The sequence below is a fragment of the Geospiza fortis genome, unplaced genomic scaffold, assembly GCF_000277835.1.
Source record: "Geospiza fortis unplaced genomic scaffold, GeoFor_1.0 scaffold106, whole genome shotgun sequence".
Taxonomy (NCBI): Eukaryota; Metazoa; Chordata; class Aves; order Passeriformes; family Thraupidae; genus Geospiza; species Geospiza fortis.
Window position 1 is genome coordinate 2,035,806 of NW_005054377.1, and position 15,981 is coordinate 2,051,786.

Genomic DNA, 15,981 nt, shown 5'->3' on the forward strand with positions numbered 1-15,981 from the left:
GCCTGCTGGGGGATATCAGGGCACCAGGAGCTGGGATGCCTTCCCTGCTGTGGTGACAAATTGTGGAGCATTCTGAACAGTCATACATGCCCTGACCACCTTCACCAGGAGCCCCATTCTGGCTCAGCTTTGACTCCCAGTCCCTGCCTGAGCTGTGCTGTTGGATATTGGTCTTCTATCCTTTCTCTGGCCCTGTAAACTGGGTGGACTTGGAGCAGCATTTCTCCTGTTGGGCTCCTTGGACATACATGGTGGTGAATGGAGCTGGAGCACAAGGAGGGGCCCAGATTTCTGGAATAATCTGGAGCTGGTCCACTTTGATATCTTTAGTGTCAGAACCCAGGACATTCCTCTGGCTGCCCTGGAGGACTCGAGACCCTGGCAGGGGGGCTCAGAGACCTTGGCACAGAATCAAAAACACCTGTGCCTTTGATTTTAACCGATGGAAACAATTAACAACTTTGTGCGAAGAGTTACAAGCCACAAGAGTTTGAGTAGAATGTTGGCGAATTTATCACAGGGTGAAAAAGTAGAATGTTGGTGGTTTTAGAATGGGGGTTCAGGGGGCAAGATGGAGGAATCTGGGCGTGTCCTGTCTTTCTCCTTCTTCTTTTTGGCCTCCATCTTCTGGGTGATGTTGGCACTTTTGGATTGGTTTAGAGTAGAAATTTGCTGCCTAACATAGGTGATAGGTATTGGGAAATTATTGTAAATAATGTACACGTAGTTTTTAGTATAAAATGATAACACCGCCACGAGGGCAGCCCGTGTGCCACAGACCAACCTGCCAGACAGACCTCAGCAGGCCAGAGGAAAAATGTTATAGATAAGAAACAATAAACAACCTTGAGAATGAGAACAGAAGAATACTGACTCCTTCTTCAGCTGCTGGGCTGGGAAAAAAGCCTCTCTAACACATCTCAGGGTCATCATGACCACAGAGACCCCCGAGACTTTAGCACTCTGACACACACAGTTTCTTACTGATCCACCTTTATCCTTTCCTCTGCACACTTTGCTCCTGCTCATCCCATAAAACTTGCACAATTCCAAAACACTCTAATAAGTCCCATGGGCCTGTAGCCAGCAAGGTGGTGTGAGGAAAGCCTCTCCTGATTTGTCTGGTGGGACTCACGTGGGATATGGTGGGACTTGAGTTGACCATCATCCTTGAACAGCCCTGAAAGAGCTGGGTCAGGAAGCTTCATTTGAATCCCTCCACCTGGTCCTGTTCCTTTGTGTTCATGGAAGATTTAATCCCTCTCAATCACACAATCCTCACTTAATAATTAATAGGAGAGGCAGGCATGGAAATGGAAATAGGATTCTACAGCCTGTGATCCAGAAAGGAGCAGCCACCAACTGGAAAGCTGGTGCATGTGGTGTTTCCCTGGAGCACCAGCCGGTCTCTTTGGGACTAAAAGCTATTTTTATGGCAGAAAAAAAAAAAGAAAACAACCAAAAAAAAACCAACACATAACGACTTGATGAAGCTTATTTGTGGAGAAAAGTCCTGAGAGAAACCTTTCCCAAAGCTATGTAGCCAAGCTGGAAGGAAAGGACTAAAGTGTAGGACTCTTCACACAAATTCATCTTCAGTCATCCAGGAAATCAACAGATTTTTGGATGACATTTTCAGTCCTACCAAAAAAAAAAAAAAATCAGAAACCTCTTACAAATTCACAGAACTTTCCAAGGAGAAGGGATTGATGGTGCCTGCTCTGTCACTTCTCTTGAATCACAGCAGCAGAAATCTCCAGTGACTGATGCTTTACATCACTGCAGGATGTTGTCATGACTTTGTGGTCTGGTTCAACCGACAGCTCAGAGCCCAGCCACTCTCCTCCTGTACATTTATCACATTTCATGTTACCCAATCCACCTGAGGCAACACCACTGCTGTGACACATTCTGCTCCTATTCTGACTGTCCCAAATATCCAGCAGCGCATCTACTGAGATGCGACACAGAGCGTGGAGGAGCAAGAGAGGGTAGAATTACCAGAAATCCACTTTTTTTTAGCCCTGAAGCTGACCTCCTTTTTTTCCCCCTGAGTGTTCACCGTGAAAGGAAAGGGCGCTGCCATGAAAATGGGCTGGATTGTGCAGGAACGGGGTGGAGTGGAAATGGTTATGTGTGACAAAGCAATGACGTTGTCACACCAAACACCAGGTTATGAACCTCCACCACCACTTTCCACTCACTTCTCTTGTCTTCAGCAGCTTCTAATTTCAGCAGGGATTCCCTCTTTGACCCAGAATTTCCTACAACTGAACTTGTCTTGATCAGTATGAGTTGAAGTTTGCTAAAAAAAATTCATCAAAAACAGGCCACCAAAATTTCATCAAAAAGAGGCCACCATGAATCATCACAAGGGAGGAAAAATGTTTTTATTCCTAGAATCACAGAATGACTCTGGTGGGAAGGGACATTAAAGATCATACAGTTCCAATCCTCTGCCATGGGCAGGGACACATTCCACTATCCCAGGCTGCTCCAAACCCTGGCCTTGGACACTTCCAGGGATCCAAGGGCAGCCACAGCTTCTCTGGGCACCCTGTGCCAGGGCCTCACCACCCTCACAGGGAAGATTTTTTTCCTTATAGATAGGAATATAAAGTTATCTCAAAAAGCTTTTCCCTCTCCCACATCAAGGGCTTGGAGCAGGGATGGGGACTTGAAGATAAAAGAGTATTTTAATTCCACTTACATGGACTCTTCTACTCTTGAGTTCCTATAAGGAAACAGCACTGCAGGATGTTACACACTTAGGTTCAGGTTTTCATGGATGATTAAATCACAGAATAATATGGGTTGGAAAGAGCCTTACAGCCCATCCAGTCCCACCCCCTGCCATGGGCAGGGACACCTTCCACAAGGCCAGGTGCTCAGAGGAGCTTCCACAGCCTGCAGCAGCTAAAGGCTGAAATCACAGCCTCCAAAATCTCCAATGACAGGGTCAAATAAAAATTTCAGCTGCAGCACAGGACAAGGCTTGTATTTCCAGCGGATTGCTCCTGCCTCTCCAGCCACCTGTGGCAGTTTTTCCCTAGTAAACAAAGACTCCTTTCCCAATTGTGAAGGATTTACCGAAGTGGCCACCACCACACGGGGGATGGGAGTCACCCACAGCCTATAGCCAGCCCTGGGCTACAGGATAGGGAATTAACTGGATTTCTCTGCCCTGGAGCTCCTCCTGGTGTCCTCTCAGGGGAAATTCAGTATTGGTTCCCCAGCTGTAAGGGCAGGGAAAACACAAAATCATGGAATTATGGAATGGGCAGGGACACCTTCCACCATCCCAGGTTGTTCCAAGGTCCATCCAGCCTGGCCTTGGACACTTCCAGGGATTCAGGGGCCTCCCCACCCTCACAGGAAAAAAATTCTTCCCAGTATCCCATCTATCCCTGCCCTCTGGCAGGGAGAAGCCATTCCCCTTGTTCTGTCCCTCCATCCTCTGTCCCAAGTCCCTCTCCAGCTCTCCTGGAGGCCCTTTAGGCACTGGAAGGGGCTCTTAAGTCTCTCCAGGCTGAACAATCCCAGCTCTCCCATCCCATCTCCAGAGAAGAGGATCTGTGTTTAGCTTTCACCCGTTTTTGCAGTTTTGAGCCAGACCTTGGCTGAGGGTCCAAGGTTGCTCTGTACAGCACAATACACCCACCCAGAGATTTACAGGCTGCAAACATTCAAAATCCCCTCCAACTCTGCTGTCATGGCTGTGTTGCACGAGAGGAGCTCCGAAATCTGGCATTTAGAGCTCACCAGGCAGCTGAAGTCCTTCCACAGCAGCACAAATCCCACGTGTGTAAATGCAGCTGTATCTCCACAAATGGGAATTCTACATGCCCCTGAAAAGCCACTCATGGGGTGAACAACAGAGACATTTTTATAACCCAAAGGAAGATTTATGGCACCCAGAAAGAAGGGAGCTATGCAAGTGTCCAGATAGGCAGTGACAACAGCAAACCTGTTCAGGGTTTCCTCCAAAGCTCAAACTCACAAAGACAAAAGAAAAAGAAACTAAAGAAAAATCCAAACCTTCAGCAGCTCTGGACCACAAGCAGCCAGAACTGGTCTGATTGTGTGTTCAGCTTTTCTTGAAAGTTTGCCATCCCCAGGACATGTTCCCAAGCTAAAGGCAGGAGCAGGAGGATATGGAATCCATCTGTGCCAGGGACACATTCCCTGGGCACCTCTGAGACCTTCCAGGTTCCTTCCCTGGGGGCAAAACCTCCATCAGGGGTGTAAAATCTGGAAATTCAAGCTGGCCCATGGGGAGTGGAACAGATCAGACTACACCTGGCCCTCCATTGTCAGGAATCATCCTCCACAAGATGGGTGGGAAGGGCAGAACCAACAGGACAGGCTTTAGGCACCTTTCCCTGTGAGACATGCAGATCTAGGCTATGTAATAGGGGCAAAATGGAAAAACAAAGGGGGAAATAAAAGCTTCACTAACAGTGGAACTCTCATATTGCTTCTTATCACCACTACTGAATGCTGGATTCCTAAATCCAGATTTTTTTATTTAAAAGCTGGAACTCTTAACACCAAAGCAAAAAAACAATACATTAAAAACACTGACAATTTGCTCCTAGGTTTTTCCTTTCGTCTCCTTGCAGAAACCTCTTCCCAAATACTCCATTCTGAAGACAGCAAGAACTTCCAGAGCTCCTGGCCAGAAATGCACAGCAAGGAAGTGCACAGACTTGAGCCTCCCAAAATCCAGCTCAGCCACATGAAGCATTCAAAAACCAAAGAGTCTCCAGGCTGAGAGTCCACGAAAAACTCGGGTTGCTCCACCCAGAGGCTCAGATTAAGAAGATAATGTCATCAGACACCATGATCTGGTTGTCATCCTGCATGTGGGCCAGAGCCACCTTCACCTCGGCGGCCGAGAAGGGCTCGGGGTTGTCGCGGTTGATGGATTCCATCACGTTCTTCATGCCCACAGACTGGGCGTGGGAGGCTTTGAACACCTCCAGGAGAGCAGCCTTGAATGCCTTCAACCTGGTCAGAAGAATAGGAATCACCCTTGGAGATTGGAGAATAGACACAAATCCTTCCACCTGTTCCCAGCCTAGGATGCCTCAGCCCTTCCCCATTCCAGCAGCAGCATTCATTAGGAAAGGCTAAAGCTGGAGCTGGGAGCACCACAGAGGCATCTCCAGCATGGGACAACAGCCTGGAGCCACTGGGGGAGGTGGACACACAGGGACAGCCCCCACTCACCTTGGCTCAGACAATTCCACCTTCTTCCCTTCACCATCTCCTGAAGCTTCAGGTGTTTTCGGAGGGTGTGCCTGAACTGGAGCAGAAGGAAGAGTTACCTTCACCCTGTGCCTAGTGACCAAGTACCCAGAGAGCAAAAATACTGGGCTAAGGATGGGGGGTGATGCCAAACTGCCTCCCTATACTGTTATTTATGCTGTGGTTTGGAGGTGGATGAAAAAAAATGAATCAGCAATAGAATCACAAAATGGTTTGGGTGGGAAGGGACTTTAAAGATCATCCAGGTCCAACCCCTGTCATGGGCAGGGACACCTGCCACTATCCAAGGTTCTTCCAAAGCCCGTCCCACCTGGCCTTGGACACTTCCATGGATTCAGGGGCAGCCACAGCTTCTTCAGGAACCTGTGCCAGGGCCTCACCACCCTCACAGCCAAGAATTACTTCCTAATATCCCATCTAACCCTGTCCCATACAGATCTGTGGCTCTGAATGGTACTGTACCACACCAGGGACCACAGGGGAGAGCAGCATTGCTGCTCCCCAGGCTCTGCAGACCCAGCAGCACCCTCAAGGAGCCAGGTGTCACCAAATCCAGGAACTCACCCTGTGGCATCTCCTCCTCAGCATCACTGAAGTCATACGGGTCGTAGGAGCCCTCCTCACCTTCTGTCCGTGCCTTCTTCCTTCTGGGAGGGGAAAAGAGAGGTCACCCAAGGGTTTGGGTTGGAAGGGACCTTAAGGATCATCCTGTCCCACCCTCTGCTATGGGCAGGGACACTTTCCTCTATCCCATGTTGCTCTAACTCCTGTCCAGCCTGGCCTTGGACACTGCCAGGGATTTAGGGGCACCCACAGCTTCTCTGGGCAACCTGTGCCAGTGCTATCCAGCTAGCTCTTTGTCCATTAAATTATGAGTTCCTCTACTATAAATGGGGTGGGACAAATCACCTGGCTGAGCAAAACATGAAGTATTTCTCCATGGCAATCTCAGAAGAGGCTGGTGACCTTTGCACCATGTCCCTCCCACTCCCTTGCTGTGGCTCCTACCTCCTTGTCCTGCGTTCCTCCTTGTCCTGTGACTCCTGATCTTCCTCTTTCTCAGTCTCTGAGTCATCCTCCGCCGGCTTCCTGCGCTTTTTCTCCTTCTCCAGCACCTGTGTGGCAAAGGCAGGATGGACTCAGACCTCATTTTCACTCAAGCTACTTTTAGAGACCAACCCCAAGCACCCAAAATCCCAAAGTGGTGGCCTGATCCCAGACTGTGTCCAGGAAAGTTCACACCAGCAGCCCAGGGTGCTCAGCTTGCACCAACCCCAACCTTTTCCAATCTCAGGATCCCCTGGGAACAGAGGGACACTTTTCCCCTCACCTTTTTGAAGTAGGCAAACTGCACCAGCTCCAGAGCTGCCTCAGCATCCTGCATATCCACAGTCTTGTTCATCCTGGCCTTGGCATGGGCTGTGGAGAGGCGGATCAGGGTCTCCAGGGTCCGGGCTGTGATGGGGGAGGTCTGGGGGGACAGAGAGAGGTGTTTGTGTGACCCTCACAAGGCCAAGGTGGAAAACACCCATAGGAAGAGAGGCCTGTGCCTCAGTTTCTCTCCTCCTGGCCCAAGAAGGAGCTGCTCCCAGGGCTCACCCTGGCCACGTCCGAGTTCATCTGGCTCTGGCTGCGCAGGCGGGAATACTCCTCGGCAATGTAGCTCGCTGCCTCCTCAGTCAGCACGGGCTTGATCATCTTTGCTACATGGATGTACTTCCTCATGAACTCCATGCTGACAACCTTCTCCCTGCAGGAATGAATGTACATCCATATTATCCACAGTGAGGATGGGCTTCCCATCCATTTACACCCCTCCAGGGGCATCCAGGCATGTAGGGAATTCAGCTCTAGATGTTCCCCACCTGCCTGGCACAAGAGATCAAGCAAGGCTCCCTTAGCATCTGTGAGAGTCTGTCCCTTGTCTACAACTGCCGTGACAGACAGAGATGTAAGAAGCCTCTCCATCAAGGACTGAGACATGAAACTCCCATGTGAAAAGGCCCCTCTCCTCCTTCCAAGGACTGGGACTGAAACCCCTAACCTGGGGGAGTTGTGGTGGGGGAGGCAAGCTGACCAAACTGAGATGTTTGCCTGCAGGTTGTGACCACTGGACCAAGAAGACAATGGCTCTCGCTTACTGCTGAGAACATGGACTACCTGTTACATCTATTTCTTATTGTATCTGTTTCCCCCCACCTTGCAATTTTCAATAGAGTTATCATAATAAAAACCTCTGAGTTAGCTAGAGATTTTGAGATCTCACCGACGTAACAGGTGGATCCTTGGCTGGACTGGGCCAAAGGACTTTGTCTCTATGTTTGGTAGCTATATCCCTCTCTCTCTCTCTTCCTCTATCTTTTTCTCTCCCTTAATCCCTCTATCGCATTTTGCTGTGGTCACTCAATAAAGGTATATTTGATTTGATCATCACTGCAAACCCCCCTTGTACCACGTTGGTTTTTTTTGCACCCTGAGATCAATCCATGAACTATCACGAAACCCGCTCGTAAGGACGGATCGTGACAGCATCCGACCCATGGATCAGCTGCAGCATCGCTGGCACTGTCTGGATACTCAGGCCAAACCCATGAACCCACAGTGCTGGACACCCTCAGGGAGCTCCAGGGGATGAAGGACTCACTTGCGGCGATTGGGCCCATGCAGGAGGTCATCGTGTTTCTCATAGACCTGCAGCTCCTGCTCCTCCTCCTGCATGAAGTCAGGGTCATCCGTAGCCAGCATCTCCACGGCACTGCCCAGGGGCATGGCTGGAAAGGGGAATGTGCAGAGAACAGGATTTTACCCTCTGAAGCAAGAGCTGCCACCAAGGGGCTCATCCCTTGGCCGAGGAGGGGTGGGACTCACCATCCCCATCCTGCTCGTTGGGGTTGCGGTAGCGGTGCATCCGCAGGACGTGGTCAGAGATCTCCTTGTCCTGCTCGGGGTCCATCTGGTCCAGCACGATGAAGAGCAGGTCAAAACGGGAGAGCAGGGAGTCCTGCAGGCCAATGTTCTCCATGGGGGTCTTGTACTGGTCATACTGGGGAAGGATAACGTGAGGGGTTACAGGAGAGCCTCACAGGAGAGTCCTGCTGCCAGGGAGGTTGGGAGGACCTCCTTGGGCCAGGCCTAAAAGGATGGATGGATGGACGGACGGACGGATGGATGGATGGATACCACACCAAACCCAGCCTGCTGCAGCAGTACAGCCACTTTTCCCCTCCTGCAAGGCTCTTATTTCCAAGGAAAACAAGTATTTTTTGTGATCCCTGACCAGACACCAAGTCTGAGGCTCATCACCAGCATGAGAGTCCACTGGGCTGCCCAAGCACCCAAAACATGGTGAGAAACCCCAGGAGTTCCTCTCTCCTCCAGCAAAGCCATGACCACAACAGACACCAAACCAACAAGTTTTTCGTTGTGCCACACATCCAAGTCACTTGTTTGGGGGTATAGGAATGTGCCCCCTGTTGACAGAGTGACAAAAGTATCCTTTGTCCCCTCAAAAAGGAAAGAAGGCCAGAAGTTTCTCTCCTCAATTAGGTGAAAAAGACACCTCATAGGACCTTAGGGACTTCATCTCAAACTTAAGGGGAACTAATTGGACAGAAGCCAAAAAGTCCTGCCTGGGCAATTAACTAGAAAAAGGAGTGAACAAAGAGACTAACTGCTTTTGTGAGGTGTTTTACAAGGAGCAAAGACTTCCTGCACCTGTCTCAGTTTTTCTCTATTTGTTATTCCACCTTTTATTAAACCTTTTTGTTTCCAACACTGCAACAGAAGCCATCCTGCTGATTTTTATGCCTCCAAGGGTAGCTGAGCTATCTTGGGTGTGTTATAGTTCTCCAAGAGCTTATTAGACCCAGCTCGAGGAGGCTATTAGAACATGGGGGATCTTTTGGAATTGACCAGCTGCCTCCTCCCTTCTCCAGGGAAGGGTAACAGCAGCACTCACCCGGCCATAGACGGGGTTGGCAGCAGCCAGGACGCTGCAGCGGGAGTTGAGGCGGGCCTGGATGCCAGCCTTGGCAATGGTGACCCTTCCCTGCTCCATCACCTCGTGGATGGCCGTGCGGTCGATGTCGGACATCTTGTCGAACTCGTCGATGCACACCACGCCCCGGTCAGCCAACACCATGGCTCCCGCTTCCAGCCGCCGCTCCCCTGGGATGGGATGGGGGAAAAACAGGGTCAGATATCCCCCACTGGCCCTACACATCTCCTGTCCTGCCACAACCATCACCCCTGGGATGGGAGTGAACCTCAAAGCGCAGCAGAATCCTTCATGGTTGCTGTCTGACCCAACTGTACAGCAGAGAATGCTTAGAGAAAGGATCAGGGTTAGGAATGTGTTCCCATGAGGAAGGCTGCTGCTAGCCTGTGGGGGTACCAGTCTTTGGTTTTTCTGGGTCTGGATTGAAGGCATTTGTACCAGTAATTAGTCTTCAGACTCGTGTTTAATACTTCTTATCAGTAAAACAGTCTCATTACTGTGAGTTCGGCAGCTTTTCATTAGAAGGCACAAAATTGGCAACAAATCTCTTGTTAAAGGTCTTTTAAGACTAAACTATCCAATTAAGAACTGACACCTGGATTATTTTCCCTTTTAACCCAATAACTGATCCCAAAGAGCTGCAATGTCGATTCTTCCACCCAATTACAAAATGCCACCCAAACCCATGAAGAAGAAGGAAGCATGAAGAAGAAACCCAGGATGACACCCTGTGCTCTCCATCTTGCTTCCATCCACTACATACTAAAAATCCCAAAACCTAAATTTCTCACCTAGTGATACACTTCTATAATCTATTTCACACTTTTGTGGATTCTAGTCTATCTTGAAATCCAGGAAACTTTCTCCATGAATGAGGGTCAAAGTCAGTGCTCCCCTGGGGGTCAGGGCACCCCAGAGCAGACAGAGAAATATTCCCAGTGCCCTGGGTTTCCACACTAGCCCTCAGATGTGGCACCAAGTGGAAGAAGAGTAAAGAAAACCACCACCTAAGAGAAGTGGAAAAATATCCCAAAACATGGGACCCCATGATCCAAATAATCATAAACATAAAGCTTCTGGTGGAGCAGGTCCTGCAAGTGTCACTGCAGAACCAACACCACAAAATCACTAAGGTTGGACAAGATCTCCCAGATCATTGAGATGAGCAGCCTTGGATGTCAGAGTCCCTGCCAGGAGCTGACAGCCACCACCCCAGTGCTCCTCACCTGTCTCCTGGTCCGTGGTGACGGCAGCAGTGAGGCCGACGCCGGAGGAGCCGCGGCCGGTGGTGGGGATGGCCCGGGGTGCTGTGCTCAGCACGTACCTCAGCAGCTGGGACTTGGCCACAGAAGGGTCTCCTGGGATGGAGAACGGCACGTTTAGGAATAACTCATTCCCTGGATACCAACTGTACCACCACCCTGTGTCTGGTTTGGGCGGTGTTCAGAGCAGGGGGAGGTGGAGGGGAAAGGGGACGGAAGGGTTTTGTTCAGGCTTCATAAAATAAGGTAAGCAGATGATCTTCCCACTGTCATCAATAAACCCCTGGGAGGAAATAGGGAAGATGGAGATAAGAGACTTGAGGTGATGGGGATGGGACAAGAAGCAATGGGGACAATTCAGAATATAGGAAACTCCAATGGGACATCAGAAACAGAAAAAAAAGTCTCCTTGACCATGGGCAAACACTGGGATAAAGGCTCACAGAGGTCATGGAATCCCCTAGAACTATGGAATGGTTTGGGTTGGAGGGACATTAAAGGTCACCTTGCTCCAACCCCCTGCCATACACAGGGACACCTTCCACTATCCCAGGTTGCTCCAAGCCCCATCCAGCCTGGCCTTGGACACTATCAGGGATCCAGGGTCAGCCACAGTTTCTCTGGGCACTCTGTGCCAGGGCCTTCCCACCCTGACAGGGAACAATTCCTTCCCAATATCCCACCCAACATTGCCCTCTGGCAGTGGGAAGCCATTCCCCCTTGTCCTGTCCTTCCAGGCCCTTGCTCCAAGTCCCTCCTCTCCAGCTCTCCTGAAGCCCCTTTAGGCCCTGGAAGGGGCTACAAGGTTTCCCTGGAGATTTCTCCAGGCTGAACAGCCCCAGCTCTCTCAGCCTGGCTCCAGAGCAGGGGAGGTCCACTCGTGCACTTCTGTCCAAGGTTTCCCTGCACTCCTTCTAACAGGTCCACACTTTTCTTGAGCTGATGACTCCACATCTGAACACATCTCCATCCCTGGACATGTTCAAAATCAACTGGACAAATCCCAGAACAACCTGACCCACCAGTGACACCAGCTCAGCCCTGCACACATCCCTGGACCAGGAACCTCCAGATGTCCTTTCTAACCTCAGCTACTCCACAAAACTAAATCCAGAACCTTCCTTCACCCCCAACAACACCAACCAAGGGTGCCTCTGCCCAGCCCTCCCAGACCTATCAGCAAGATGTTGATGTCTCCTCGGATGCGGCTCCCGTTGTCCAGGATCTTCTCCACCCCTCCCAGCAGCATGCAGAGAATGGCCTTCTTGATGTACTCATGCCCATGGATGCTGGGAGCCAGGGATCTGGCCAGCTGGTCAAAGATATCCTAGGCAGAAGAGGCAGAGCATGGCCTGTCACATGGAGTAAGCAAGAACAAGTAATACTTCCAAATAGCACTTCAGCCCAAATTTCAGCTTATTTCTATCACAGAGCCACATGGATGAAAATTATTTGGAAATGAGAAGACTGTTGGCCAGAGTTTTCTTTCACAGTGAGATTTATCTGAAGTCCAGGACCATCTTGTCACTGTCACCCAAAAAAATGCACTGGAAGCAGTGAGAGCAAGGCTTGCTACTCTCTGTGCTACAAAGGAAAGCTCTGAGCATGAGAGGCTGGGGCAAAACCCCATTACCTCAGCCTGGGGCAACAAAAGAGGTGTTTCTCCTGCAGAGCAAATTCCCTGGAAACCTGCTGGTAAGGTTAAGACACAGCAGAGCTGCCAGGAGGAAAGATGCTCAGCAAACAGTACAGAAGCAGCAAGAAAAACAACAGGGCCTGATCATAGTCTAAGCAGAAAATTCCAAGAAAATTAGTTAGATAATCCAACAACCTGCTGAGAGACTTGAAAAGCTACTTGCAACCCAACAAGAACCTCCTTAGCCCTCATGCCAAGCTGAAACTTCATGCCTGAACACAATACTTGGATACCTTGGAGCGGCTCTTGCTGAATCTCTTGATCTTGGCCACGTCTGAAGCAGAGTAGAGAGGCCGGAGGTCTTTGCTCATCTGCTTCACATGGCAGGCAATGAGGATGGTCCTGGAGAAGGGACACAGCTGTGGTCAGCTCTGCAAACCCCACAGAGACACAGCAGAAACTTCCACAGGGCCATCACTTCCTCTAGAAAACCCTGGAAGGGGGTGGGAAGCTTTGACAGCTGTGGCATCCTCAATCTGACTGTGCTGGACCATCAGTGGAGCATCTTTTAAAAGCATCCAAACCCTTCTGGGCACCACTGGAAGTCACAGCTGCATATTGTGAGGAGAGGGCTCATCACAGTTTAGAGCTTCCTCCCGAGGGGAAGTGGAGAAATGGCACCAATTGGGTGCTCTGGTGACCAGCGACAGGACCCAAGGGAAAGGCTGGAGCTAGGTCAGGGGAAGTTTGTTTTGGATATCAGGGAAAGGTTCTTCCACCAGAGGGTGGTCAGGCACTGACCAGGCTTCCCAAGGATTGGACACGGCCCCAAAGCTGCCAGAGCTCAGAAGAGTTTGGACAACACTGTCAGTGCGGCACAGGGTGGCACTGCTGGGGTGTCCTGTGCAGGGTCAGGAATTGGACTCGATGATCCTTGTAGGTCCTTTCCAACTCAGCATATCTCGTAAACAGGATCGAGGTGCAAACCACTTCCAAGTGATTTTAAGCCACTGTTTGACCCAATCCTCTGATGGCCACCTGCCAGATCTCACCTTCCAGAGACCCATTCAAACAGGGTGAGATGACTGAAGCCCCAGGAAGACCCACCTGAAAGTGCCTGAAGTGTAGCCCCCTTTCTTCCCTGGCAGGCAGCGGTACGTCCCCACCACCTGGATGCGGTCCCCAGGCTTCACCTTGTCCACTAGGTCATCATCCAGAACCACGTCCACCGAGCGTGGCAGCTGCCCTGCTGGGGCCTTCTCAGGCATCTCCTGGATGGTGATGGTCTGGTGGTCTTTGTAGACAGAGAGGCCAAACTCTGTCTCCAGCGGGTTGTTCTCTTCATCCTAAAGCAGGAACCCAAATTAAAAGATGAGCACAATTTTTCCGGAGAGAAGGAAGGACACAGGGTGCATCACCCACCCTGCCCAGGGCTGCTGGAAAGGCTTGTTTAGCAGGACTGGAGGCTGGGGCTCAGCAGCTCCATACTGAAGCTGGCACGTTCTCCCTAGAGGAACCTGCTGCTGCTTCACCTCACCTTTGTAGGGTAGATGGAGCTGGATGGGAAAGCATCCAGGGAGGTCATGTCTGCATATCGGCGCTCAATTGTTTTCTTGGTAGCTGGGCAATAATGGACACTCCGGACGACTTTGGGACGCACCAGAGAGCCTGGGGTTGGAAAAGAGAGGAGTTAGGGGCTGGGATGTCCCACCCCTCTGTCAGCAGACAGCCCCCAAAAGGGTCTCCAACATTAAAATTATTTGGGTCACAACTCACTGTCAAACATGGGCAGGACTGGCTGATTTTAAAGACCATCCCAACACTCAAGACCTCCAGCCAAGCTCCCTGGCCCAGGTTGCCAGGGAAGGAACATTTGAATTGGAAGGAACATTACAGATCATGTTTCACTCCCTGCCACGGCCAGGGACACCTTCCACAATCCCAGACTGCTTCAAGCCCCATCCAACTTGGCCTTGGACACTTCCAGGGATTCAGGGGCAGCCACAGCTTCTCTGGGCAACCTGTGCCAGGACCTCCCCACCCTCACAGCCAAGAATTCCTCCCCAATATCCCATCTAATCCTACCCCCTGTCAGTGTAAAACCACTCCCACTTATCCTCTTGTCCTGTCCCTCCAGACCCTTGTCCCAAGTCCCTCTCCACACCACAGCTACTGGAGGGCTCCAGCTCCTGCACACCAAACCCCCAGCCCCTCCATATCCCCCAGTCTCACACTTTGTCACGATGCCCTCCACGCAGACTATGCAGCTGAGGAAACAGGCCGTCAGTGTCCGTGGGGACACGTGCTTGGAGCCAAAGCTGCCCTCCAGCCCGATGTAGAAGTCCTCGTACTGCTTGGCATAGGTGGCATCGACGGAGGCAACAAAATCCTTCAGGGCACGCTGGAAGGCAATCAGCTCCTCAAAGGCATTGCTCAGGAGCCTGCAGCACAGGGAGGTCACAAAAGAGTGTCAACCCCTTCCTCATCAATGCTTTTTCCCACACTCCTGCTTGCTCCACAAGTTTATCAGGAGGTGAAAAAAACTGAAGTGTCTCACAGCTCTGTGTGAGGTGCACGGGCACCAACAGCCAGGAGGAGAACAATTCCAAGCACATCTAGAAAGCCTTACATGACCCTGGCCAGACTGGTCCAAAGTATCCCTGAGCATCCTCAAAAAGACTGAGAGAAGTGGAGTTGCTCAGCCTGGTGAAGAGAAGACCTGCCAGTGCCTAAAGGGACTCCAAGACAGCTGGATAGGGACCTGGGACAAGGGCATGGAAGGAGAGAACAAGGGGGAATGGCTTCATGCTTCCAGAGGGAAGGGTTAGATGGGATATTGGGAAGGAATTGTTCCCTGTGAGGGTGGGGAGGCCCTGGCTTTCACCAGAGGAGAAGGTTTGGTGCTTTCTTGTGACAAATGGCCCGCAGAACCAGGGCTGGATCTTTGAAACCCCTCTGAAGCCCAGTGCCCCAGGTGTCCCCAGGTGCCCCACACCCACCTGCTGGCTCTCTTCTCGTTCTTGCGCCGCAGGTCGTTGATGTTGACGATGAGCCGATATTGGTTCTCACTGATCATGTCCCGGACCTTGCTCTGGTAAATCCCTTGGTCTTCCTGCAAGTGGGAGTGGAAAAGACACCCAGAAAGCAACTCACTTTGCATGTCTGCCTGTGTGAAAAAGCCCCCAGGGGCCTATTCCTGCAGAGCTGGATCCCTGTTATCCCACCGGCTAAGCAGGAAGGGGCAACACAGGGACCAGGTGCTTCCTAAACCCTGGTAGGAATGGGGGGGGACACAGGGACCAGGTGCTCCCTAAACCTTGGTAGGAATGGGGGGGGACAAAGGCACCAGGTGCTCCATAAACCCTGGTAGGAATGGAGGGGGGGACACAGGGACCAGGTGCTCCCTAAAGCCTGGCAGGAATGGGGGGACACAGGGACTAGGGGCTCGCAGCCACCTGGGGTACAAGGCGGGGAGGATGAGATAGCTCCCAATTCCCGGGAGCATGGATTAGAAGGGACAGACGGACACAGGGACCAAGTGTTCCCGAACTTCGGGAGTAGACACGGGGCATGAGATGCTCCCCAAACCCCCAGGATACAGGGGGGAGGGGACATGGGGACACAGATCAGGTGTCCCCCAACCCCGAGGGGCATGCAGGGGACGCAGCACCCGCGCCTCCCAGCTCGTCTCACCTCATCGTCCAGGAAATCGAGGTAATCGCGCTGCGCTTCCCGCAGCTCCGCGTCCTCCAGCCCGCCCGCCGGCGCCGCCATTCTGCCGACCGCCCGGGGACGGATCCCTCTGCCGCTGCTCA

General features: G+C 51.4%; 1 protein-coding gene across 1 annotated transcript; it reads right to left on the reverse strand.

Moving 5' to 3' along the window:
* Positions 1-4,501: 4,501 nt before the first annotated feature.
* On the reverse strand, positions 4,502-15,973 carry MCM3 (minichromosome maintenance complex component 3). The gene is made up of 17 exons (XM_014308629.2): positions 15,860-15,973; positions 15,166-15,278; positions 14,399-14,607; positions 13,704-13,834; positions 13,274-13,512; positions 12,460-12,568; positions 11,704-11,857; positions 10,495-10,626; positions 9,230-9,438; positions 8,140-8,314; positions 7,916-8,042; positions 6,871-7,021; positions 6,602-6,742; positions 6,280-6,386; positions 5,836-5,918; positions 5,233-5,308; positions 4,502-5,010 (listed from the first exon to the last, which is right to left on the reverse strand). The coding sequence occupies exons 1-17, from the start codon at positions 15,938-15,940 to the stop codon at positions 4,812-4,814; spliced, it is 2,436 nt and encodes an 811-aa protein (XP_014164104.1). The 5' UTR covers positions 15,941-15,973; the 3' UTR covers positions 4,502-4,811.
* Positions 15,974-15,981: the final 8 nt, after the last annotated feature.

Excerpts from the sequence above, each read along its gene's own strand:
- MCM3 (XM_014308629.2), bottom strand. The coding sequence starts at position 15,940 with ATGGCGGCGCCGGCGGGCGGGCTGGAGGACGCGGAGCTGCGGGAAGCG. Across the intron at positions 13,835-14,398 it reads GGAGGGCATCGTGACAAAGT|GCTCTCTGGTGCGTCCCAAA; the intron begins GTGAGACTGGGG and ends TTCCAACCCCAG. Across the intron at positions 7,022-7,915 it reads CATGGGCCCAATCGCCGCAA|GGAGAAGGTTGTCAGCATGG; the intron begins GTGAGTCCTTCA and ends TCATTCCTGCAG.